Source organism: Myotis lucifugus, unplaced genomic scaffold, assembly GCF_000147115.1.
Source record: "Myotis lucifugus unplaced genomic scaffold, Myoluc2.0 scaffold_282, whole genome shotgun sequence".
Classification (NCBI taxonomy): domain Eukaryota; kingdom Metazoa; phylum Chordata; class Mammalia; order Chiroptera; family Vespertilionidae; genus Myotis; species Myotis lucifugus.
Window position 1 is genome coordinate 188,116 of NW_005871330.1, and position 21,487 is coordinate 209,602.

A 21,487-nucleotide genomic window follows, 5' to 3' on the forward strand; every position below is an offset into this window, starting at 1 on the left:
GGTGCACCCACAGAGTCCCCAGGTCCCCACCGCTAGCCCAGATGTCCTGAGTCACAGACCCATCCGTCCAAACATATGCTCACCATCTCTCCCGGAATGTCCCCCAAGGAACACGCTCTACGTGGATTCACCTTCTTTCTCCTAAACCCGCTCCCCCCCCCCCCACCACGCGCCCCATCCCCTGTCCTCACTGCATGACTGCAGCACGTGAGGCAGATGACTCGGAGGTGTCCGAACGCTCTCCGTGCCCTGACTTGGAGCATCCCCCCTGACAGATTCTCCCTCCTCCTCTCCGGCCAGCGGTGCACACGGAGCTGACCTCATTACTTCTCTTCTCATTTAGTCTGCCAGGCTCTGCGCTCGCTGTCTTAAACCCTTCCCTTGGCTGCACAAGCAGTCTTGCCACAATGTCCTGATCATGTCACACACGGCTCTGGATCCTACACTGTCTCCACTGCCCACAGGGCCAAGTCCCAAGGCCTCCAAGTGCCTCAGGGGGTCTTTCATGGCTCAGACCCCTAAGCCCCTCTCTCACGTCTCTGCTCCTTCCCAAACACATCGGCCTCTCCTTGCGGCCTTGCATTTGCGCATGCAGAGACCTCAGCTGGGATCCCTGACTCCAGCGCCCCCTCCTGGAAGGCTTGATGGATACCCAGAGGAAGTTGATGACTCCCTTCCCTGAGCCCCAGATTCCCATGCGAACACCCACAGCGCCTGTTGGTGTCTGTGTGTCTGACGCCATGAGAACTGCGATCTGTGAAGGCGGAGATGGCCTCTCTTTGGATTTTGTATCCCCACAGCCCAGACAAGCGCCGTGACAATCCCCGCCCATAAAATCCCGAGTGGACTGGAAATAAGCAGATTAGCCAGAGCCTGGCAATACAGATGTAAACTAGGCTTTAAACTCCTTCTATCTGTATGCGGTACAAAACGGGGACAGATGCCTATTGTGCCCAAGCAGCCTCTGCGAAAGAACTGATTAGGGATTAGGGGAGACGGAGTATTTGGGAAAGATGAGAAGAGAGGAATGGCCGGGCGGCTTAGAGCGGGGCCCTGGTGGCATCTGCCTCCTGGGCGGTGGTGCATGCCTCTGGCCTGACCCAGAGGTGGGACAGGCCCCTGAGTCAGGGCAGAAAGCTGGATACAGTGGGCCCAGCTCGAGGTGACAAGTGTCAGGAGGTCAGATAACGCAAGTGTGAGAAGAGCAAGCAGCTATTCTAATAGGTCCTTTCCTGAAGAAAGGCAGGCAGATCCAAAAACTTAAACAGCAGCCCAGCAGCCAAATAAAACCACCTAAGAAAGGGTTCCAGAGGACCAGAGAGGCAGGCGGGCCTCCCATCCCCTTAGACTAAGGAGCAGAATCCTTAACATGATGTTCACGGTCTATAGACAATCCCCCCAAACATGACTAACTCTTTGCTATCAGGAGGGCATTTCCATTGGCAGCCCTTTCCTCATCCTCCCCATCTGAGCTGAAGGGTACCTCTTCCTCCAGGAAGCCTTCCCTGATCTCCAGGGTCTCAAATGAATTTGCTCTCAAAACACCCTGGGCTTCCCCTTCAAGGTCCTGCTCAGAATTGGTATCAAATACGTATCCATTTAAATTCTGTTTCCACTATAAGAAGAAGCACTTAGAGGGCAGGGACTGATTCTTATCATATCCCCAGCATTCAGCACTCTGTCTGGAGCAGATCTGAGGCCCACTGAGCAAGCGTCTGCTGAGTGAACAATTCAATCAAACAGCTGAAGAACGAATTAAACAATGAGTGGATAAAACTGGCCTGTGTCTAGAATGCGGGACCAGGGAGCCTGGATTACCCTGAGCACATGAGAGAAGGAAGGGGAGGGGAAGTCGGGCCACTCCTACTGCAGATGACAGAGACCACAGTGGGGTCGGCAGCCAACAGGACCTGCGGCCAACCCCAGCCCACCCTGCTGTCATACAGCCTGTGACTCCTAGACTCACATTGTCTTGCACATTTTGAAATGGTTAAAAAGAAGACTATTTCAGTTTTTGAAATTCACACATCAGTGTCCACAAATAAGGCTTTCTTGGAACACAGCCTCACCCCTTGGTTTCTGTACTGTCTACGGCTGCTTTCGCATGATAGTGGTAGAGCTGAGGGGCTGTGACAGAGAATATATGAGCCTCAAGGCCTAAAAGATATACTACCTTTACAGAAAAAGTTTACTGAACCCTGGCCTACAGTCTCTTGCAATCACTATATCCCAGAACTCACAGAAATACTGACCCGGTGGCATATGCTAAAACCTGGGCCTCAGAAAAAAGCTGCCAGACACTGTTTGTTAATGTAAAATGGGACTTAAATATCCCCTTAATAAAGAAGGGCTAGTTAAACTAATATCATACACTAGCAATGGACTACGACACAGCTATCTTTAAAAATGGGTTAGGCTAAAATGTACAAGTATAGAAAGATGTCCACAGTACACTGTCAAAGAAATTTATAAAACAACATGGATCGTTTTTCCAATCTTTTAGAAAGACTAGCTGTACTTATGGTTAGAAGGTGAGAAAATATGAATATCTGGGAGAATATGTGATAAATAGGAACTGGACCAGGGATTTAAATTTTTTATTTTAAATACTTTTGCACTCACTGAAGTTTTTGCTGAGAATACATTTTTCTCTAATTTTGTTGATTTCAGAGAGGAAGGGAGAGGGAGAGAGAGATAGAAACATCAATGATGAGAGAGAATCATTAATTGGCTGCCTCCTGCACGCCCACTACTGGGGATCGAGCCCACAACCAGGCATGTGCCCTTGACTGGAATTGAACGTGGGACCCTTCAGTCCGCAGGCCAATGCTCTATCCACTGAGCCAAACCAGCTAGGGCTGCTATTCTCTAATTCTTTTTTTAAAAATATATTTTATTGATTTTTTACACAGAGGAAGGGAGAGGGATAGAGAGTTAGAAACATCGATGAGAGAGAAACATCGATCAGCTGCCTCCTGCACACTCCCTACTGGGGATGTGCCCACAACCAAGGTACATGCCCTTGACTGGAATCGAACCTGGGACCCTTCAGTCCGCAGGCCAACGCTCTAGCCACTGAGCCAAACCGGTTAGGGCTGCTATTCTCTAATTCAAAACACACACACAAAGGCTGATTTTAGGACGCCCCTCACCCCACCCCCCTCCTCCCTCCCCCCAGATCCCAATGCTTGATGATCTCAGGGTCATATGGTCCAGTTTCTGCATTTTGGGGAGCTGCCCAAAACACACTTTCCTCTGACACTTCAAAGTCTGATAACTGCCAAGCTGCTCATGTTTGTTTTGAGGAAGCATAAGATTAGAATGGTCAGAATTAGTCCTACTTCCCTTTTCCTAGAAACCCTGGTTACCTACTCAACCAGAACACCCCTCCCGAGCCCGCGGAGGGCCAGGGTGCCAGGGGGCGTGACCACACTGCCTTCTCTGCTGCTCCCTCTCACCACAGCTGGCTCTCCTGCCACCAGCTGGCTCTCCTGCCACCAGGACCCTCCGAGTGGAGCTCAGTCAGCAGCCCTATGAGTGGCCCTGGGGGTGGGGTGAGGTGGCCATCAGCCGAGGGAAGAGAGAAGCCAAGACTGAGCCCCCAATAGGTTTCAGGTTCTGCCTTGGCACACACGTGTATGATTCCTACCAAGCCTAACTCTCCGTTTCTAACCTTTGTTCCCCCGTGGCAGTTTCCCAGGGGAGTCATGCCAAGGGCAGAGCTGTTAGCTGGCTTTGCTCTGCCATGCCCAGGCCCGCAGGCCTGCAACAGGTCTGCTCAGCTGGCTGGAGTAACCTGCCACTCCTCCTTCACCCTGCAGTCAGCATCCCGGGATCCTGGAGTCACTGCGAAGGCCCAGGAAGTCCCTAATAGCTGGGGGCATGGAGGTACGGTCCCACCTCAACTTGGAGATGCACATGGACCCTGCTATCTGCTAGAATAAACCATCCATAAGTAGCCCCAGCATTTCCCAAGGAACATGCCAAGACTCAGGCAGTGCGATAATGCCAGTGAGAGCAGGAGGCGCGGTGGGGAAGTCAGGGAGGCGTCGATCTTGCGGTGCCTGCCTGGGAACTCCTGCGTCATTTAGTACATTCAGACCCCAAGACAGCGCGCACAGCTCGAGCGCTCAACCTGATTCAAACTAGCTGCTGACCACAACCTTTCTCCATCCCAATTTGAGGTTCGGTTCAGCAAACACGCCGAGTGGCTGTAAGGGTCCGAGGAGGACCCCAGCCTTGAAGGGCAGGCTTCCCCATCCAGGCTCAGACCCCCGCCCCCCAGCACTGTGGGGAGAGCCGTCTTTCAGGTCAGCTTCTGAAGAAAATAAAAACCAGGAGGTGGCGGAGGGAGGAGAAAGCCTGGCTCTCGGAGAGACAGAAGCCCGGGGCTGGCGCAGGCCACTCCTGGGCGGGACTCACCATTGGTGGTCGTGTTGACATAGTAGCGCCGGCCCTGGGGGGACAGGTAGCTCTGCCAGCCGGGGGGCAGCACGATGCTCTGGCTCTCCTCTCCCGGCGGAGGGGGGACCATCCCAGGCTTCTGTGGAGGAGGAAAGGAAAGGTCACACACGTCTGGCATTTTTGCAGCCGTTTTTCAACCAGGAAGTCAGGGCAGATGAAGTCACCCTGGAACAGCTCGACGGTGAGGATGCGTGGCCCGCAGGCCTCCCTCAGGGAGGTCACAGGCCGCGCTTGTGTGATTTTGGCGGTTGTCTGAGCGGGAGGTGTGAGGAGCGCCCGCTGTCTCAGAGCCACCGCAGGAGGGACAGGTTCCCCCCGAGGACAGAGGGAAGTGCCGCTCAGCTAACACTGGGCTTTCTCCTCTGTTAGCCCCTAGAAAGCCACCCTCGGGGTGAGGCACTTTCACAGGGTGGGAGGTGCCGCTCCCCGCACTCCCGTGTGGACTCTGCAGCCTGACATCCCAGGGAGCACCGAGCACAGCTGAGCACAGCCGCAGACGAGGCCAGGGCCCGCTGGGGAAGTGACCAGAGCCATCAATGCAAGCCTCGGCAGAGCGAGCTGGGAAACCTACAACAATGCCATGAATCGAAGAGCGAGGTGGGTTTTCTCCAAGTGCCCAAATCACCCTGCGAGGAGAACTGGAGTCTGAGACAACCCAGGATGCCCTTTCACCACATGCACTTATCTGCAGCTTAACTCTCGTAACCACACGCACGGAGCTTTTCCTAAAATAATCAGAGAGCAATAGAGAGGACAGAGAGAAACTAGTAGAGACACAGATGCTACAGCAGGTGCTTCCCGGTGGGATTATGGGCAGTTTGTCTTCCCTTCTTTTTGCTTAACTCTTCCATCTAGATTTTCTTCAATAAACGCAAAAATAAAAGTTATTAACTCTGGCCAGTGGTGCTCAGTGGTTAGAGCGACGGCCTGGGCACCAAAGAGTCACAGGTTCGATTCCTGGTCAAGGGCACGTACCTGAGTTGCAGGTCTGCTCCCCGCCCTTGGTCAGGGCACGTGTGGAAGGCAACCAGTCTTTCTCACATCAATGTTCCTCTCTTTCTCTCTATCTTCCTCTCTTTCTCCCTCCCTCCCTTCCACTCTCTCTGAAAAGCAATGGAGAAAATATCCCCAGGTGAGGATTAACAACAACAAAATAAATAAAAGTTGTTGGTTAAAGAAGACTTAAACATAAGAGAAGGGCCCAAATTAGCTCACATAATTTCTGTGCCTTGCAGAGAAATAAGTGGATAAAGACCGTATTCTAGCCACAGCAGGACAGGAGCCATGATTTTCTCAGCGAAGCCGGACCCTGTTCAGAAATATTAAAACTAACCGGCTCCTAAATGTCACCGGCATCCCCTAGCCATGCCTACGAGGCAGTTTTGGGTCACTGATGACCACGGCTTAATAGCTGGAAAGTGAGCAATACAGACACGGCTCCCAAACTGCTGAGCTTTCTGCAGACTGCAGAGCCCGCACTTCCGTTTCCTGGGGAGCCCTGCATGCCCTCGGTGGGGATCGGGGATCAGATCAATCCCAGCTGCTCCAGGGACTGCGAGTGAGCACGGCTCCCCCTGGTCCTCCCTGTATGTTTCATTATGAAGTTTCACAATTTATTTAAAAACCTCCCCCTGTGCCCTGAACGCTTCTGTCTCCCACACCTGTTGACCCGCAGCGCCTCTGTGGCTTCCAGACCGCCAGGTGCCAGAGGGGTGGGCCGCCGCCGGCAGGCAGCCTCTCGCCGGCACAGCATGTCCGCTGAGCCCAGCACACACCTGCGCACGCTTACCTGGGCCTCCAGACACTGCTCGGGCCTCTCCAGGTTGGAAGACGGTCAAAATGTATGCAAGACAAATAGCCTGAGGATGAGTACAGTGAGAGTGTGAGTGTGTGTGTCTCTGTGTGAGTGTGTGTGTGTGTGAGAGAGAGAGAGAGAGAGAGAGAGAGAGAGAGAGAGAGAGAAATACCCACAGTACAGGAGACACACATGTTGGCTCTGTAGGGTTGGGAGTAAACAGGAACAGGGAGGTCAGGGGGCTTGACCGAAGAAAGAAATGGTCTAGAACTAAGCTGCTTCTGCCTGAGGCACAGCATCTAAGGGAAGACCGGACTGGGGCTTGTCGGGTAAGCTGGGAGGAAGTGGGAAATTGTGAAAGAGAATGCATTCCGCAAGGGCAGAGACTGACGGGGCAGAGACTGGCATGGGCAGAACGAGGCTGCAGGGACCCAGAGGAGAGAGAGAGAGAGAGAGAGAGAGAGAGAGAGAGAGAGAGAGAGACCAAGCAGCAAAGTGAACCCGCCCTCCAGCCTGGGGCTCAGTCGGACTTAGCCACTGAGCAGCCCGGGGCCCAGGGAAATGACACACCGGCCGCCCTACTTCGGCATCTGTGAGACGGGGACGATGTTAGCCCAGCGAGGCACACACTGTGGAGACTGACAGTAAGAAACTCCGCGCCTGGGAAAGTGCCCGTCACCAAGAATACTCGGGAAATGGGGGTCTCCAGGGGAAGGGGGGCCGTCTGGATGCGAGTGAGACCTCTGCCTACTGTGGCGTGAAGTTCGCCCCACCCTCCCCATCGCTGCGTCTAACATGCCACCAGTAACAGTCACTTCCCCCAGCTTTCTGTTTCCAAGACGACCGGCTTAACACGGGCCTGCTGGGGCGGTCACCACGTGAAGACGCCGCTGCTGGGTTCGGGGGGAAAGGGCGGGCAGCAAGGAGGACTCCCCTTAGCTGGGCTGCTGGAGTGAGCGGACCGAGCCTCTGACCCTGTGTCCCACCTGGGAACAACCCCCAGCCCAAATCCACAAGAGCACGTGTTTTTCTCTTATTTACATAAATAAGTGTGTGGGGTCAGAAGCTCTGGTTGACATCTGAGGACACTGATGACCAGGCGGATGCCATACTGCCCCGAGGCCTCCCCATCTGGGATATGTGGGACCCACCACCCTGCACGCTATGGAAAGTGCCTGCAGGGGAGGCACCCCCGAAACTGAGCCAGGAAGGGCCAGGGGTGCTGAGTGGGGGGAGGAGGGCACCCAGGCCAATTTCCTAATTTGGCCAACGTGGGAAAGGTGGTCTCCACACCCCCCTCTGGAACGGCCAGGGGTCCCCGCTCTGCCTGCCAGCTAAGAGTGCTCCACCTCCACCCCCCTAGGCCCCCAGGACTGCCTCTCCCTCTCCCAGAAGGAAGTTATCTTGTTGGCTGGATTGCAACAGCCAAGAGTCAAAAGATGTGGAGACAACGGGGCACCCCCCCCCCAGAGAAGTGAAGCAGCGCCCAGACACCTGCACACCCTGTTCCACATTATCCGCAATCACCAAAGGGTGGAAACAAGGCAAGTGGCCATTAACCGATGAACGGAGAAACGCACTGTGATATGTAACCGCACAAACAACAACAACGCTCAGCCATTAAAAGGAATGAAGTGCCGATGCACGCTGCAACATGGGTGAGCCCTGAAATCACGCATGGGAAATGAGCTAGACACAGCAGGCCAAGTTCTGGGATGATTCATTTATATCAAATGTCCAGAACAGGAAAACCCATAGACAGAAAGCAGAGGAGGGGTGGCCAGGGGCTGCAGGGGTGCGGAGGGGGCAGGGTCTCCCTTTTTGTTTGATGAAAACGTTTTGGAACTAGACAGCGGCAGCGGTTGCACAAAACTGTGACTGTTCTAAACGTCACTGATGATACAGTTTATGTGAGGTGTATTTTACCACAATAAACACGATTTTAGGAAGAGGTAGACGAGGCAGGAGTCGGCCTCCCAATCTGCAGGCTCTCGTTTAAGAGGCCAAACCCCCAGCCTTCCCTCCCCCCTCGTGGCGGGGGAGGCCCAGGCTCCTGGGAGGGCGGCCCCAGAGCCACGGAGAGGATACAGCGGAGCAGCTACCCGATAATTAAGGTCTCTGCCAACTTACTCTTCTAATTAGTTTCCTTCCAAGTTAAAGCCTTCCCTTCCCTTCCTTAGTCCTCTGGCTTCTCCCCTTCCATTCTGTCAGCTCTTTCCCATGGGAACAGGCACGGAAAGCAGGGGTAGCTCAGGTCCTACCACAAGGAGCAGGGGCAGAGGGAGTGGAGTGGGCACAGATGAGGATGCTTTGCTCAGCCCGGGGATGCTTAGCCCGAGTCCCAGGACGGCTCTGTGGGAGTCAGAAAATGCCGCCTCTTCCCCTGAATGGGCCGTCCCCAGGGGGCAAGGCGGGTCTCAGCCTCCCTAGGCCCCTCACCTGGGTCCCCTTGTTCAGTGAACAGCCTGCCCAGGTACATATGGAAACCCATCCTCTGAAAGTCTGAATTAAACAGGATCTTCTGCCCCCACAATGGATGCATGTGTACGCACACACGCACCCTATTTTATCAGAAGGTTTCGAGACCACTCCAGAACCCTAGTCCAATAGGTACTCAAGAAATGTCTGGCCCGCCCGGTGTGGCTCAGTTGGTTGGCCTCACCCCATACACCAAGAGGTCGCTGGTTCGATTCCTGGTCGAGCCTGGGTTGTGGGCTCGATCCCCAGTAGAGGGCATGTAGGAGGCAGGCTATTGATGTTTCTATCTCTCTCTCTCTCTCCCTCTCCCTTTCTCGCTCTCCAAAATCAATAAACACACACACACACACACACACACACACGTATATATATTTTAAAGGAAGGCCTTCACTCAGACCCCATTTCTGCCATTGGTAATGGCTTTGATCACTTGCCACATGTCTCTAAGTGAGCCAAGGACTGGGGCACTTAGCGCTAATCTTTACAACAAGCCTGGCACATACATGTCATTTTTTCCATTTTAAAATGAGAAATCTAGGGTTCAGAGAATTTAATAACGTGCCCCATGTTGTGCAGCTAATTAAATGATAAAACCAAACTTTAAAATAGTAGCTTTGTTCTAGATGCTGCCACCCAGCTCCCTAAACCCAGGCTACTCCCAGTCCATCTCCCCAGAATCAACCCCATTTCTTCACCTGGCCACCTGGCACCCAGCTCCCGCCCAAGGAGGATGACAACTCGGCCCTGACGCTCCTGCCGGTCGCACCTCCGAGTGTGCACGTGCCTTCCCAGGAGACGTGCAGAAATATCACCACCCACATCCGAGCAGTCACATTCCCCGGCTGCAGGCTGGCTTCCCTGTCTCATTATTTAAGTCAACACATCGAAAGAAACTGTCCTTTTAATGATGGCTACGGACTCCCCCCTGGGGGGAGAGGGGGGCAGCCTGCAAGCAAAGAGAAGTCACCCAGATATGAAAAGAAATCGCCCTACAGCAGTGTTTCTCAAAGTGTGGTCCCCGCGGCCAACTGTCATTTCCCTGGGATGTGGGTTAAAGTGCAGATTCCAGAGCCCTGATCCAACCACCAAAACCTGGAGCCCAGAAGGCCACCTTTGAACAAGCATCCTAGGGGAGCCTACGCTCACTGACCTCGGAAGAGACTGGTTTGCAGCTTTAGAGGCCCAACTAAGAGAAAGCCTTGCTGCTGAAATGGAAACTGGGAGCAGAACATTTTAATAAGCACAATTGATGAAAAGACAGTGTTTAGCTACCTGGCTACTTATGCGTGAAAAGATCCTATCCCCTAGTCCACACCTTTCAAATAGGTTATTTTCAGAGAGATTCAATCTTGCCCCTGCAGCCTCCCATCTGTGCAACCCCCACACTTAGCTCCTCAGAGCCTCTGCAAGTTCAACCCGGGGCGCCTGCCCCTCAGGAGGTTTCCGGGAGCACCGGATGCTTACCTTTGGCAGGTGTGAGCAAACGCTACCTGGCGACGTTAACGGGTGGTCGTCAGACACTTGATTTAGCAGCCAGATCAGACCGTTTTAAGGTCCCCCATTCCACGTCTTCTCACACCCCAAACCCAGAAGCAATAGAAGCTCTAAAGAAAGTCATACCCACTGGGCTCCACACCCCCACTCCCAGATCTATATATAACATGTCTGAAGTTGTCTGCCTAACAAGCCACTTTCTGGCAGACCCGTTGCCATGGCAATGACTGCTAATGAGCCCGGTGCCGTGATTGGCAGCGCTTGAAGGCTGCTCCATAAAGGACTCGCTAGCAAGTTCTCCCTTCCACAGCCACACGGCCAGCTGGACACCCAGAACCGGCCAGGGCAGGCTGGGTGAGCCTGGAAGGCCTCAGCCCCTGGGAGCCGGTTGGTTACTAGTGACCCTGAGGAGTCCCAGACCCAGCGCCAGGAGTGGCTCCACCATCACTCACAGGGAGTCACCCAGTTAATGACAGGGGCTGCGAGGGAGCCGCCACGAAGACCAAGGAGAGTCAGGCCTACTCCATACCTTCCTGCTGGACACCGATTGAGGGTGGAGCGAAGCCTACACAAAGCTGGGAACCGCTACCCAAGGAAGGGCCATCTCCTCAGGCTACAGGTGAAGACACAAAGCATGAAGCAGGGCCGCACCTCCCACAGCGATGCGCTGCCTCAGGGTGCTTCTCCCCTGCCTCAGAGGCGAAAGTTCTGTTCTCTCCAGCTCTGGAGCCTTTCCATTCAGAGAGAGCAACTCAAATAGCTGGGGAGGAGGTAGGGCACCATGGCAATGGCGCAGTGCATCCTGGGAAGCATATCCCTGCAGGTGGTGTTACAGGCTGGTGGGGAGAGGATGGATGCTGGCAGCATCGTCATGCTCTTCTAAGGGTGAGAGATTTGGAGACCTGGCCAGAGGGAGGAGAAGAAGCCACACAACAGAGAAGCAGACTGTAAATTCAAGAAGGCAGGGCCGCCTCGATCTTATTCCTAGTCTTAGTCTCCACATAGTATACCCAGAATATTGGACGGCTGGGTGGATGGATGGATGGAAGCTGGGACTGTGGTAGTAACTGGCCTTTAAATGGGTTTAAAGAAGCGATCTCACCAAACAAGTAGACAGGGAATGGCCGTCCCAGCAACGTGCGTGCCCCACTGTGAACAAATCCCACCTCTGGGGAGTGGAGGGGGGCTCTGACTGAATGGATATCCAACATGGAATACAGGAAGCCTGACGCTGTGATGTCACTGGCACCCATGACAAGAGTGGGCATCAGTGCCGTGGGAGTTTCCTCCCAGCACCCACAGCGCTGCCAGCCACGGGCCTGAGGCTGAACTTTTTTGAGCCTGCAGACATGTCGAGCTCCCGGGAGTCTCAGGGAGGCCCCAGCCACCCTGCCCACCCATCTGCAAGCCAATCAACTCGGGTCTGAGCTGGGCCTGTTGTCAGGACTGGGCAGGGAGAGGACACAGAACAATAAACTCTATTTTCTGATCCTAAAGAGGAATGGAGTGATCTGGTTACCCAGGAATTTTGATGAACACAATTACAGTGAAGCCCATGCAAGGCCGCAGGAAGTCAGCCCTCCCAGGACAGCCCACTAAGCTGCCAGACGAGGTCTGCAGAGGGGCAAGGATCCAGGAAGAGTTTGCGAACGACTCTGGGAATTTCAAGGAAGAGTTGGGCGGCTGCTCTTGGTGCAGAAGCCATTCCACGACCTGAAGTGTGTGAGGGACACACAGCAGAGGGTGGGAAGGAAGCGATCCTGTAGGAAGTGGCTTCCACGCCAGCTTTACACACTCCTGCGTGAGCGCTTAATCCTCTGACACTGGAGGAAAGAGGTTTTATTATCATTGCACCTGCCATACAGACACAAGAGAGAAGGGCCGATTAACAGGGTTCCAAAGGAGACAGAGTAGAAATGAAGACCTCTGGCAGTCAGCAAACTTCTCGGACGGAACTGGCTGCGGCTTTAGCTGGTGGCATCTGCCCAGTGGGACCAAATAGGATGACGGATCTGAGAGACGCCCACTTCAGAGCCTCAGCTTTGGCCAAACAGCAGGATTGTGCCACCGAATATCACGGTCACTCCTGCCGATGACGGGGGTTTGGAGCAGGTGCCCGAAGGCCTCATGGCTGTTTAAGGCCACTCAGGGGAAGGGTGTTCCCACAGGTGCTCCCGAAATACAAACAGCTCCAGGGGTCGCCTGGGAAGCTGCGGCTGCTTCCTCACCTTGGCCTGCGAGGGCTTGGGGAACCCAGAGAAAGGCCCTACGTTTTGCTGCATGTCTAAGGCCCGTCTGATCCTGAAGTTTTGCAGCTTGAAGGGCAAGGTGGTCCCTTCAGCCTGTTCCCACTTCCGAGTGACTTTGCCCGCACCTGTGATTGACAGACCTTCTACCCAATCATTCAACTTCCTCACGGCTGCCCGGGAAGGCTGGTCCCTCTCCTCCCACCCCCTCCCGGCAGATACACATCGCATGGCCCCTGGGAGCCTACCTGCTCCTCGGGCCGCAGAAGCATCGTGGAAGCACGCAGGCCGGGCTCAGAGACCGTGTCCCCGATCCACGCTGTGATTTAAGGCCTGTGCCTCTCTGGCCATTTCTTCATCGGTAAAACCGGGGACGCCTGACCTCAAACACCGGATTCCGCCACCTTCGGACCGTCTTTCGTCACAGAGACCAAAGCCACCACAGGGGAAATGGCAAGACATTTAAAGGACAAGTGCAAGCGTACAAAAGCAGCAATCACACACACAAAAGAGGTGACCCAGACCTGACAGGAACGTCAATGTCCGTAACCCATGACTTTGTTTTTTTTGACATGGTTCCCCCAAACTCTTGGGGGCCGGCGATGGTTGTATGTAGTCAACCAAATCTGCTCAGCTGGAGGAAGAAACGCTGTCCTAGACGCCAGTAAAGACCGAACAGGAATGGAAGGCATTGAACACAGGCCCCAGCTGAGACACTGACCTTGGCGGTACCGCTCAGAGCTGCCTTGCCGCCAGCCACGGCTCTGGCCTCTGGGATTGAAACGTCCCCTCTGTCCCAGGAAGGAGCGGGGCTGGAGCTCAGTACCTTCTGTCGCCATGAGGAATCTCCAAATGCCTCCCAGACCCTCTCCACCAGTTTATGACCCTAGAGAATGCCTTTGAAGGACATTTTGGGGTTCGGCCACCATTGGTCGCCAACAGCAGGTCACCTCCCTAGGAAGCTCCTCATAGCGTGAGGGCCCCTCCAGGTGACTCCTGGGCCAATTTCTTTGCAGACAGAAAGCCTGGGAACAGTTGCTAACACTTGGTTTGGGGTGGGGAGGGGGGTGTGGAGAGGGGACAGGAGAAAAAGAACTACTAGTGAAGCCCTTCCCAGCCTTCCTTTCATATTAAGATGCAAAACCCCATCATGCCTTATGCCATGTTTCTGACACTTTCTAACCTTGCTACATCTCTGAAGAAAACCCTGTAACCGAGTTTATCAAACATCCCGTTTCATTCAAAACTGACTGAAGAAGGAAAGTGAAGAGGGAGCTGAAAGTTGCTAGCTCAGCTGTCATAGGCGGTACCGCGCAGAGCGGCCTGCCAGGAACTTCAAGGCCCAGTGAGCTGCTGCCGCCCACCGAGGCCCTGGGGGCAAGGGCAGGCTTCCTCTGGGGCCGGTGCCCTTTAGAAAGGCGCTGAGCTCATTAGGGCACCGGGGTGGCTGATGGGGCTGCAATCTTGCTGCCCAGCTCTGTGGTCGCCCCGGGGCGGGCGGAAGGCACCAAGGAAAACCAGAGCACATGTCTTCTCAGCCAGACACACGCATGCCTGTGCGCCAGGTGGTGCCAGCCAAGACTTCTGACTGCAGACCCAGCCCCAGCGAGGCCTAGCTGGTTCTGAGCCACACACACCAGAGGGAGACTGAGGCTGACGCTGGAACAGTTTCCCCAAGTCAGTACCATCCCTTCCAACCCAACTCAGCCGCACGTTTGGGCCTCTGCCGCGGGTGGGCTTAGAACCAGACGTGGTGAGCGCGAGGCCTTGCTCCCAAGCTCGGGACCCCCGCTCTGTGACCCGCACGCGACTGCGAGGGCTGGGCTGGGCTGTCTTGCTGTCAGATCTTGAGCAACCCACCCCATTTCTGCGGCTTGGCCTCAATTTCCTCATCTTGAAAATACAGAAGTTGGACCAGATGGTCTCCAGGCAAAGTCACATTCAAGGGTAGACACGGGATTCAGAGGCATCAGCCTGTCCCTGGAGCACTGCCCAGGCCCGAACGCCGGGGACCTGCCTCCCCGCCCGGGTGCCGGGCTTCCACCGCTGGCCGTGGTGAGTGTGGTGAGTCCTCTGACCCCTGGGCCCACGTCGCCTGCCCCCGCCCCGTCACGCCCAGAGCCGCACTCAGCGGAGCTGTGTGTGCCAGCCCTCTGCTTTCTGCCTGGCATCCCGGGCTCCCTGCATCTGCAGCTGGAATTCGCCCCGAGGCCCAGGCAGGCGCCAGCGGACTGCTCCGGGCCTGCCGGCAGTCAGCGCTTCTGTCCACTCACCCTGCACCCCGATCACAGTCCTCTGACGCGTGGGCACCCCGCCGACCGCCTACACCCAAACCCACACACCTCCGTGTCTGCCTGACCCACTCTGCCAAGAGCCTTGCCCGGGCCCTTCCCCGCTCCCTGAATGTCCCTAGTGTTCATCTTCTCTGTGAATCCCTCTTCCCACAAACCCCTAAGCCCCCCAGGTCCTGGCTGATCGGTCTGGGGCCTTTACCGCCGTCTCTCAGGTGTGTCCCCGTGTGAGCAGCCTTGGAGCTGATTATAAATGCAGAGCCCCAGGCCCTGCCCTGGGGACAACTTAGATGCGCCCTGACCGTTGGGCAGCCCTGCTCTGAACTTTCTAGGAGGTGAACTGGCCCGTCAGTGGCTGCACCTGGGTGACGAGCACCATCTCCTTCTCTGGCACCGGTTGGGGCCCCATCAGAAGCCGAGTGGGGAAGAGAGTGTTCCAGAAAGAGGTGTGGACACGGACGAGCCTTTCCATGGAAACTGGACCTCCCCAGCTGCCAGAGCCTCAGGGCGGTGCTCACGGAGGTCTAGGCTGATGAGAGGGCCCGCTTCCCAAAGGAGGGGGGTGGCTACCTTCCCAGAGCAGAAAGGTCTACCCAGGTCTAAGGGCCGTGTCCATTATTTCCATTATGGCCACTGCCGCCACCATCCAACTGGACACAAGCATCCAGCCCAGCCTGGAACCACCATGGGGACACTGGGTCTCCGGGGCAGATACTCAACTACCTTCTGGAAAGCTATGTCCCCTGATGGGCTTTCACCCTGTGGTGTCCCGGCTAGAACTGGGCCATGGGGTAGAAGGCAGGTGGGTAGATGGCTGTAAGCCAAGCTTCATATGTGGGAAAGTTAAACTGGGCGGTGACAGGTGGACTGCAATCCCCGCAAGAGAAATCCAAGCGCCGCTCTGCTGCTCGGGGAACCGGGGGAGCTGAGAGTCCCTTTCCCGCCATGGACATCCCTCTTTCCATCTCTGTCCTCCTCCCCTCCTCTTCTCCGGACTTCTCTCACAACGGCCCAGCATGCTTTCCTCCCTGCTCATGCCCGGGCCCGTGAAAGGCGCCCCCAGCACTCAGGGCCCCCAGGCCCTCTGAGTTTAACGGTTGGAGCCCACAGCTCCAGGTTGTCAGAGCTGCCTCTTTAAAACGTCGAAGTCAATTTGGAAACACGCAGAAGAAAAGCAAGCTGAGCCCACACATGGGCAGGCGAGCAGGGTCAGTTCTTACCATCAGAGGACAGCTCATCTCCTTGGGGCTGCGACTCGGAGGAGAGGTTGGGGTCCTGTCTGAAGTCCCCGGACTCAGGGCCAGGCCCCCGCCAGCTGCCTCCGCATGGCACCCTCTGCGGGAAACGAGGCTGAAGCGAGCGGCTCCCCGGGTCAGGGCTCCGGGCACCCAGAGGATGTTCCTGTGGCTTCTCTCAGGGCCGCTCTTTCACAAAGAACCCGCTACATTGCACAGTTCCTTCCAAATCCGCTCCAGCCCTTGTGGGAAGTCATCGCCGCTCGACTTTCCAGATGCAGCTTCTCGGGGAGTTCTTTCTCCACCCACCCCCCCTTTTTTTTTAACACTCTCTCTCTTTTTCCCCTTTCTCAGCTAAAAAAAGTTGGCTGAGGTCACGACATACAATGGCCAAGCCTGTGTCACTGACCAGATGCCTCCCACCCCCAGGCCTGCGGACAAGGGCGCCTTTGTCCACTGCAGTTTAGGCGGGACTCCCTGGGCCTGCCCAAGCCCTGCTGGGGAATGTTCCGCCAGCTTCTTCCCAGCCCAAAGTCAGGGCTCTGGCCCCGGCCCCGGCCCCGGCCCGGGCTGTGTGAACCCAAGGCCAGATAAGGCCCAACATAAAAGGAACAGAGAATGATCCCCAAAGAAGCCTGTGTTAGATCTTCCCAGGGCCGGGGAGCTGGCGCCCAGAGGGGTAAGATGAGGGCCCCCTGCCTTCCCTCTCCCTCCCCACTTCCAGATCTGGACAGACTGCGGGCGAGAGACGCTGTGCATCTCAGATGAAAAAGGGCTGCTGGTCACAAAGCTGTTAGCTGCAAGTGGGGAAAGGATTGGACCCTGAGAACAATGCTGCGTCCTCCCACGAAATGAACTTAGGTGGGGACTTGGGTCCTTGGTGAACGCGTCACATCGTTCCATTGAGAAAGCGTTTTCTGAGCAGCTGAGGGTTTAGCACTTCAAATGCCCCACGTTTCTGTGGGGTTTTCGGAAGTGATTCTCTATATGGAAGAAAATGGAATTTTCTGTGGGGACCCAGGTCCTGAGGCCGGGGTGGTTTCCTATCAAATCACTTCTCTCAAGCGTGTGTGTGGATGAACTGCTGACTGAAGAAGCTGTTTCAATGCCAGCTCCCTGGGTGGGTGGGGCTAGGAATTCGGTGCCATCCCCTGGAGACCAGTCCGATCAGGGTCACACCCTGTTGATTCAGCAGCTGTGATACGGGGAGCAAGGCCTCCACACTGTGGTTCCTTCAAGGGTAAAGTGGAGATGATCACAACATAGTCCTCAACAGGTGGCTGTGAGGATAAAGGGGGGAAATCCATACAAACACTCAGCACCGTGCGAGGGGATGTGAGGGCTCAGGAAAGGCTGGCCATGTTGTTGCTATCAGCAGCGGCTGAAGACGAGAGCTGCTGTTTCCTGGGCACAAAATAGTTTAGGCTCAGCAACCACTTACAATCCTACAACCTAATTAGGAGCAGGCCAAGGACTGTTCTCCAAAGAAGATCTACAAATGGCCAATGAGCACGTGAAAAGATGCTCCGATTCGCTAACCACTAGGAAAACGCAAAGCACAATGACATGTTACCACACACCCAGTGGCATGGCGATCAAAAAACCAGAAAAAACAAGTGCTAGCGAGGACGTGAAACGCTGGAACCCCTGCTGGTGGGGATGTAACGTGGTCCAGCTGCTATGGAAACTGTATGGCAGCTCCTAAAACATTAAACATAGAATCACCATATGATCCAGCAAGGCTACGTCTGGGTATATACCCAAGAGATATGAGCGCAGGGACTCGAACAGATATATCTGCACACCCCCGTTTATGGCAGCATTATTCACAATAGCCAAGGGGTAGAAACAACCCGAGTGTCTACTGATGGGTGAATGATAAACAAAATGTGATACACACACACACACACACACACACACACACACACAATGGGGCATTATTCAGCCTCAAAAAGGAAGGAAATTCTGACACATGCTACAACATGAATGAACCTTGAGGGCATTATGCGAAATAAAAAGAAGCCAGTCACAAAACCGCAAACACTGTATGAATCCACTTCTGTGAGGTTCCTAGAATAGCCAGGTTCATAGAAATAGAAAGTAGAATGGCGGCTGCCAGGTGCTGGGGGGAGGGGGCAATGGGGAGTTACTGTTTAACGGATGCGGAGTTTCGGTTTTGCAAGATGAAAAGGTCCTGGAAATGGACGGTGATGATGGTTGCACAAGAAGGTCAATGTTTTTAAAGCTACTGAAAATGGTTACACCGGGACATTTTTTGTTATGTGTGTTTCACTACACACACACACACACACACACACACACACACGTGCGCGCACACACACGTGCGCGCACACACACATGCACATGGGCACACACACACGTCGTTTAGATCAGCGGTTCTCAACCTGTGGGTCGCGACCCTTTGGGGGTCGAACCACCCTTTCACAGGGGTCGCCTAAGACCATCGGAAAACACATATATAATTACATATTGTTTGTGATTAATCACTATGCTTTAATTATGTTCAATTTGTAACAATGAAAATACATCCTGCATATCAGATATTTACATTACAATTCATAACAGTAGCAAAATTACAGTTATGAAGTAGCAATGAAAATAATTTTATGGTTGGGGGTCACAACATGAGGAACTGTATTAAAGGGTCACAGCATTAGGAAGGTTGAGAACCACTGGTTTAGATGGAGATGTGAGCCACCTCATGAGATGCACAGGGGCAGGGTCTCCAGGGAAGGTGAACCGTGCACGCCCAGCCCCTGGGTGAGTGCAGTGACTAAGATGACTAGAAAACGAGGTCGGGGCATCCGTAGCAGGGCTCACTATGGTCCAATCTCAGGGAAACTGAGGCATTTCCCATTGTGGCCTCCAGCCAAAGGCAAGGGACCTTTCTGGCCACTATTATTCATGAGGCTAAACTGCTCCGACCTGCACCAAGCAGCACCAACCAGCCCTGTGGGTGTTCGATTCTAACCAAAGTTATGTCGGGGTGTGTACGACTTGCAAATGCATTCTAGGGGGTTACCATTGGGGTTATCCCAAGCTCTGAATGAGGAAGTCACTTTTCTTTTGCTTGATTGATAATCGTCTATCATTAGAGTCGCTGTGAAAAGCATGAGTTGTTCTCCCTTTCTGGGTTTCTGCAAACAGGTAGGTTTCCACATATGGGGCCATGTGAGCAAATGAGAAACAGTAGGAAATCCGAAAGCAAAAGGACACAATCATTTCCACGGAGCTGCATTTTCTGGGGTTTAAAGGCATCAGCTGAAACCCACCCTCTTGTTCTTAGTCTTTGTTTCAGCTGGGTTGAAAACTGAAATACACATACCCAGGCCAGGTTCACTAGAGGCCCATCTCTTCCTCTTTTTGGTTAATCCTCACCCAAGAAAATTTTTTCCATTGATCTTCAGAGAGAAAGTGGAAGAGAGGAAGAAGAGGCAAGAAAAGGGGGGAGGGGAGAGAGAGAGAGAGAGAGAGAGAGAGAGAGAGAGAGAGAGATGTGAGAGAGACACATTGACTGGTTGCCTCCCACACGGAATCGAACTTGTGACTCTTCAGTCCACGGGCCGACACGCTAACCACTGAAGAACCAGCCAGGGCAAAGCCGATATCTTCTCTAGAATGAATCGTGTTGTCTCATAAAGATTATTAATAAGGAAGAACATCTGGGCATGGCGATGACTCACTTTTTCTAACTGCTTCACAGTCACGAAGGGAAGAATTATTCACGAGCTGGTGCAGTCTCCAGGGTGCAGGACCTCGAAGACCCCCGACTCCTGATAAGCACGCCCTTGGCTACGTGACCAATCAAGTTACTGATAGTAACTAACAGTCACCGACCACCGTGAATGCTGTGGGCAATGCGGGCAAGTACAATACAAAAGACTGGGCATCTGACATGGGGAAGATAAGTCACAAACACAGTGAAAAAAAAAGGAGATATAACTAACAAGGGAGTCTACACTAAGTGCCAAGTGATAAACTGACAGACAATAAGAGCTTTCAGAACCCAGAGCTGGGCAGGCCCGGGGGAGGCTTCTCAGAAGATACGGAATTTGCCTGGCAGTGGGAAAGGAGAGAAAGGGCTCACGCAGAGCAGAGGGATGTCAAGTAGGAAGCAGCATAAGCCTGGGTGACTGATGAGATGTGGGGGGCCTGGGAGAAAGTAGAAGTTGATTCCTCAGGGAACAAGAAAACTAGGACGAGTAACCCAGCCAAGATCAGCTGCGGTGGGAGTAGGATTGGGAGGGCGTGCTAGATGCGCTGGCTTCATACTTAGGTTCAAAGTGACTGGTGCGCAATCGGGGTGAGTCTGGCCCTTAGCACATGGAGCTGGAGCACCTGCCTGGGGATGGCCGCGAAATCCTGGGGCTCGGCTCAGGGTTCATAGAGAAGGAGGAAGAGCTGAACCTTGGGGCATGTTCTCACTTACATGATGGGAGAACGAAGTCTCCCTGCTACTCCCTGGACCCCGTGCCCTGCCCTAGTGCCCTCCTCCAGTGCGTGCAGACCCTGGGGCCCCTCTCCAGGACCCTGGAAGGCAAGAACCAGCTCTTCATTCTTTTCTGCTCCAGCCCAGCCCATGGCTCAGACTCAGGGGCTACATGGTGGGGAAGGGATGAATGTGAGTCCTGGAATCAGAGTCACAGAACCCAACTGAGGAGGGAGTCCCAAGAAGAAATAGGCAGTTCACAGTGCCCGAGTGAGACACCAAGGAACATGTTCACCAACTACAAAGAGGAGGCCCCATCTCCGTCTGGCTCAGAAAGAGGGGTGGGCGTGGGAACCGGATCTTCGCACCCGAGGGGCTGTGAGCGTGAGACACACAGGGAAGGAGGGAAGATCAATAGAGAAGAAAGCAGGAGAGAGGGCGAACGGGATGTGGGTAGTGCTGGCCTCGGGCCCGTTGGGCCGAGGGCTCCTGTGAGGTGACTGGCAGCTGCTTCTTGCACTCAGCACGGTCGGGTCCAAGGCCCCTCATCAATCAGAATATCAGAGAACCAGGCAGTAGAACAGCAGTGCTCAAGGGAGAGCCCGTCTGCAAACAGGAAGTGGACTGGGAGATGTGCCCATCACGGAGCTACTGGCAAGCAACTGAGGGAAGGATTTACCACTCCATCAAGGTGCCACGGCCAGCGGCAGTCTACATGCATGCACTTTGCTGGTAGATGCAACATCTGCACAGGGTCCTGCCTTGTCCAGGAATGAGTAAAGGAAGGCGGGAAAAGCATGTGGAATCAGGGTGAGTATGTGCCATCCTGGAGGCTCAAAGGAAGAGCACAGCTCAGAAAACAATTCAGAAGAAAATGCCGGGAAACCGCTAGAATGCAAGAAAAGTCGTGAGCTCCCTAAAAGAGGAACAGAAATTCACAATGGAAAAAAACAGCCAACATAGAAAGAATGACCCAAGGAAGAAAACGGATGAGGTAAGGATTACACGAAATTGCTTATTTAAATCCACAGTAG

At 54.2% G+C, this 21,487-nt stretch overlaps 1 protein-coding gene across 7 annotated transcripts in view; it reads right to left on the reverse strand.

Moving 5' to 3' along the window:
- Positions 1–21,487, reverse strand: part of GAS7 (growth arrest specific 7) — a 202,546-nt gene that overhangs the window by 74,467 nt on the left and 106,592 nt on the right. For 3 of the 7 annotated variants that reach the window (XM_006099724.3, XM_023763358.1, XM_023763360.1), the window contains exon 2: positions 4,423–4,543. In XM_006099724.3, the coding sequence (XP_006099786.1) occupies positions 4,423–4,543 (121 nt within the window). Of the gene's footprint in view, positions 1–4,422; positions 4,544–6,253; positions 6,354–10,201; positions 10,219–15,988; positions 16,285–21,487 lie in introns of those variants that run through there. The other 4 variants (XM_006099725.3, XM_023763359.1, XM_014465209.2 and 1 more) reach the window with 4 other exon arrangements.